General features: G+C 33.1%; 1 protein-coding gene across 1 annotated transcript; it reads left to right on the top strand.

Annotated features, from left to right (window-relative positions):
• Positions 1-3321: 3321 nt before the first annotated feature.
• Positions 3322-4290, top strand: LOC116889945 (olfactory receptor 6C76-like). Its single transcript, XM_032890751.1, has one exon. The coding sequence runs from the start codon at positions 3328-3330 to the stop codon at positions 4261-4263; it is 936 nt and encodes a 311-aa protein (XP_032746642.1). The 5' UTR covers positions 3322-3327; the 3' UTR covers positions 4264-4290.
• Positions 4291-4599: the final 309 nt, after the last annotated feature.

The raw sequence follows: 4599 nt of genomic DNA, 5'->3' as shown, positions 1-4599 counted from the left end.
TGGGTAGCTTCCCTGTAATTTTTTCAAGACATGAGCAGGCTTTCCAGTCTCTGGTTCTTGCTCTAAAAATATTGTAGGGCACTGGGTGTTTCTATTACAACACAAATTGTAACCCAGTGTACTCTCCCTCCCTCCTTTCCTCTCTCTCTCTCTCTCTCTCTCTCTCTCTCTCTCTTTCTCTCTCTCTCTCTCACACACACACACACATACACATACACAAACACAAACACACACACACACATACACACACATACACACACACACACACAAACCCAAACACACACTGTCCTGCCTCTCTCCTCCACTCTCTCCTCTTTTTTCATCTCTCTCTCCCTTCCTCCCTCCTTCACTCTTTCTCCTTGCCTGCAAATTTATATATGTAAATAAAGATTCTGTTCTATTTTAAAACATGAATCCTTAAGAGAATCAAAGGGGCTTGTTAGAAATCATGTTATCTTGGGAAAGACAGGACCCTCAAAGACATTCCTTAAGGAAACAACAACACTGAAAGTGCAGTATACAGGCACACATATATATTCATAACCATACTCAACCATGCAGACCTTCACATTATTATATGGAAGGCTTTGTAATGCATACCTCCTCTATCTCCTTTCTAATAGGCAATGAATATGCAATGTTTGGATGCTAATCACATATTAAACTTAGTCAATAGAATAACTACTTCTTTCTGTGTACTGTTCATGAACTCATTTACTATACTTTCAGTATTTTTGCAAATATTTATTTTTAATATTTTTAAATTTATTCAATTTATTCAATTTCAATTTCAAATTTATTTCAATAAGTAGCTTCTGTTAGGATATCCTAATGAAGATAATGAGCAATATCCTCTCCATTGTAGCAGAAAAATCAGCTTAAGCTATACATAAGTGGAGTCAGTGGCTTTTAGTGCATATAAATGTAAATAAAATTAAATTTAGCATCTATGCCAAATATACTAAAGTTAAAAAAAGTCTACTGCCTGACAGCAATACATTATCTAAAGGGAAAAACAAAAACAGAGGACTCTAATGGAAATAGCAGCAAACTGATTTTTCTAATATAAATTACATAATCAGTAAGAAAATGTCTTTGAATATTAATTTTGAGAGCTGTAAAAATATTACTTCTAGTTCTTGACAACATGCCTATTAACTACACTTAACTAAATTATCCAGTATATTTTTATTATCAAGGAAAATAATTAAACGTCAAACTTCATGTCCCAGTGGAAAATTACTCATGCTATTTTGTGCTTTTTACATGTTTATATAAAATTGGACTAGATTACATTTTTGTATTAAAATATTGGTTATATGAAATACAAACAAAACTTGTGTTTCAGTATTATTTGCATTCTATATCTTCCCAACAATTAATGATTCCTAAGATTATTTCTGTGATTCACCTCATTATTCAGCTTAGCTTTAGGCCGCACTCGTCAACCCTATCTCTCTCCAGAGACAATTTATCACTTCTTTGCTAAAAGAGTCCCTTGTGTCTGTTTCAAGGAGGAGGTAAAAACATAGAACAGAAAAGCTTCTGGAAAGAATATTTAGGTACACCATTTTCTAACAATGGTGTAAAAAGTAGAATTTAGAATTACAGGTCATCATTCTTTCCTAAGAGTAACTGAAAGACAAAGGGTGAAAATGGTATTTGTCAAATTTCATAATATCCATTGTAAGTACTTTGTTATTTTTTTGGAATTTTTGAAAACATGAGATACCAGGTCCTGGCTGTTACGGTTACAACTAAGAATTTCAGGTGATGTTCTATCTCAACAATTTCTACTTATAGGGCACATAGCTCTCCATCTCCCAGGATGTTGATTTTTGATTCTCATTTATCTTTTATGCTTTTCCTGATTTACCAGTGAAGTTTTACCTACGTAGTAAACCAAATATACAGGTTTATTGCCTCTTAACTGTAAGTATTGCTCAAATACCTTGATAATGTAGCTGCCTTCTTCCCTTTTTTTACTTCATATATTCCCCTTTCTGCTCCTTATCCTCCTCCTCCCCCACCCTTTTTGAGAATCTTAGCTACATTCCAAGATATAATAACTTCTTCTACATTGAATTCCTTTTCTGTTTGTCAATGTTTGGTTTTGACAACTTTTGGATTTACTATTAAATTGTAAGTTGTAGCCAGAGATACTTCTACTCAATATGAATAAAATAAATACACAAATAAAAAACAAGAGTATTTTGTTTTGAGAGTTTTATAAATAGTGTGCACTCTACTGGAGGTGCCCACTGATATTTTTGCTGTTCACTGGAACCAAAGGATTTCACAAGTTTCTTAAATCACAATTTTAATAATGTATTCCCTTGGATAGTTTGGGTTTTAGCAGATTCCACCAAAAACCAAGAACATATCACCTATCAGGATCTAATTCAGAGATATTTGTTGGATTCACCCCATAGCATGTTCCTATTACTGTATATAGTTTAATTACCTCCCCAAATTTCAGTTACACATGGTATGAGTTTGTTATGTATGAGAAGCACAAAATGGAGATATAGGTAATAAGTCTGAACAATGATCCAAAATGAGGTAATATAGACAATTGTTTAAAAATCCACTAAGCATTTAGCTTTGAGCTCTTCAGCTACAACAACTTTGCATTATATAATTTAGTCTCTGTTCTTTGTTCTTTTTCCATTTTCTATTTATTCATTGCCTAAATTCTCTATCTGGTTGCTAAAATCTCATCTATATAGAGGAAAAATATTATTTAATTTAATAAGAAACACTATGAATGTTTTTGAACTTTGAAGATTTCTGAGTTTGTTCCTTTAGGAATATAGAAATGTTGGTTTTGATAACCCTGATCTACTTACCAAAATATTAATTACTCAGAAAGTCAAGAATAGTATAAAACATTTTCCAAAATTGACAAATAAATGTTTATCTCAAATGCATTCCTTTATTGATGTACTTTTGAGAATAAAATTATATGTTTAATATTTAATTATTTAATATATTTTTCAAATATGTTTGCTCATATACCATAGAAAAAGACCTGTCAGAGAATTATCTTCAACTACCAATGTACTAACAATACCTATCAAATGACCACCTTAACACTAATTATCGTAGATCCAAGGCAATCACCAGATATGAAATTGTCTTGTGACAGTTAATGTTCACTTTTATAACAGTATAATGTGATGAATATGTTCATGTATCAGTTTCTACATTGCTTCAAGGTTTGTATGATATGATGAAAGAAACACATATACGAACAAATATAATTCAAACTTATCTGCACTCTCTAATTCATTTCACAATTACAGACCTGGCAAAACACAAGAAGAAATGAAAAATCGAACATCTGTGAGTGAATTTATTCTCCTGGGATTAACAAATGACCCAAAGCTAAACATTTTAATTTTTATATTTTTATTTCTCACTTATATTTTGAGCATTACTGGAAATCTGACCATTATTACACTCACTTTGATAGATTTTCACCTCAAGACACCCATGTACTTCTTCCTTCGAAATTTCTCTTTCCTAGAAATCGCATTTACGACAGTATCCATTCCTCGGTTCCTTGTGAGCATTGTAACAGGGGATATGACCATCTCCTATAACTCTTGTATGGCTCAGGTATTCTTCTTCATACTCCTGGGTTCAACTGAATTTTTCCTTCTGACTGCTATGTCCTATGACAGATATGTGGCTATCTGTAAGCCCTTGCATTATGCCACAATAATGAACAACAGAGTCTGCATTCAGCTCATAGTTAGCTCTTGGCTGGTTGGATTTCTCATCATCTTTCCACCTGTGATCATGGGCCTTCAACTGGATTTCTGTGACTCCAACATCATTGACCATTTCACCTGTGACTCTTCTCCCATGCTGCTCCTCTCTTGCACAGACACAGCCTTTCTGGAACTCTTGGCATTCTTCCTGGCAGTATTCACGCTCATGGTAACCTTCTCATTAGTGATTCTGTCCTACATGTTCATCCTTAGGACAATTCTAAAAATACCCTCTGCTGAACAAAGGAAAAAGGCATTTTCTACCTGTTCCTCACACATGATTGTTGTGTCCATTTCCTATGGAAGCTGTATATTTATGTATGTCAAAACTTCAGCAAAGGAAGGTGTGGCTTTGACTAAGGGTATAGCAGTGCTCAACACCTCTGTTGCCCCGATGCTGAATCCTTTTATTTACTCCCTTAGAAACAAACAAGTAAAAGAATCCTTTAAGACCTTGGTCAAAAAATGCATTTCAAATAACAATTAATGGTAAAGAAATTCACTGTTTCATTTTTTATAAAGTTATATGCCATGTTTATTTGCATTATTTTATTTTCCATCCACTTTTGTATTCAACTTAGCAAAATGTTTTCATATTTTGATTTCAGTTAAAATTTTCTGAGTGTGTCTAATTTGTTGTCACCAAAATCAGAATGACATTTTAAAAGGATAAATTTATTTTCAAATATTTGTCAATTGAGCAACGGACAAACGCTAATAAAAAGCAACATGAAACTCTGAAAAAATATTACCTACTATATAAGTGTATTTAATTGAGATGTTCAGTGATCCAACGTCCCCCATCTCTACTGTGCGGCTATCT

Source organism: Rattus rattus, chromosome 1, assembly GCF_011064425.1.
Source record: "Rattus rattus isolate New Zealand chromosome 1, Rrattus_CSIRO_v1, whole genome shotgun sequence".
Taxonomy (NCBI): Eukaryota; Metazoa; Chordata; class Mammalia; order Rodentia; family Muridae; genus Rattus; species Rattus rattus.
This window is presented reverse-complemented; position numbering and strand designations above follow the sequence as displayed.

Coding starts and splice junctions, on each gene's coding strand:
- LOC116889945 (XM_032890751.1), top strand. CDS start 3,328: ATGAAAAATCGAACATCTGTGAGTGAATTTATTCTCCTGGGATTAACA.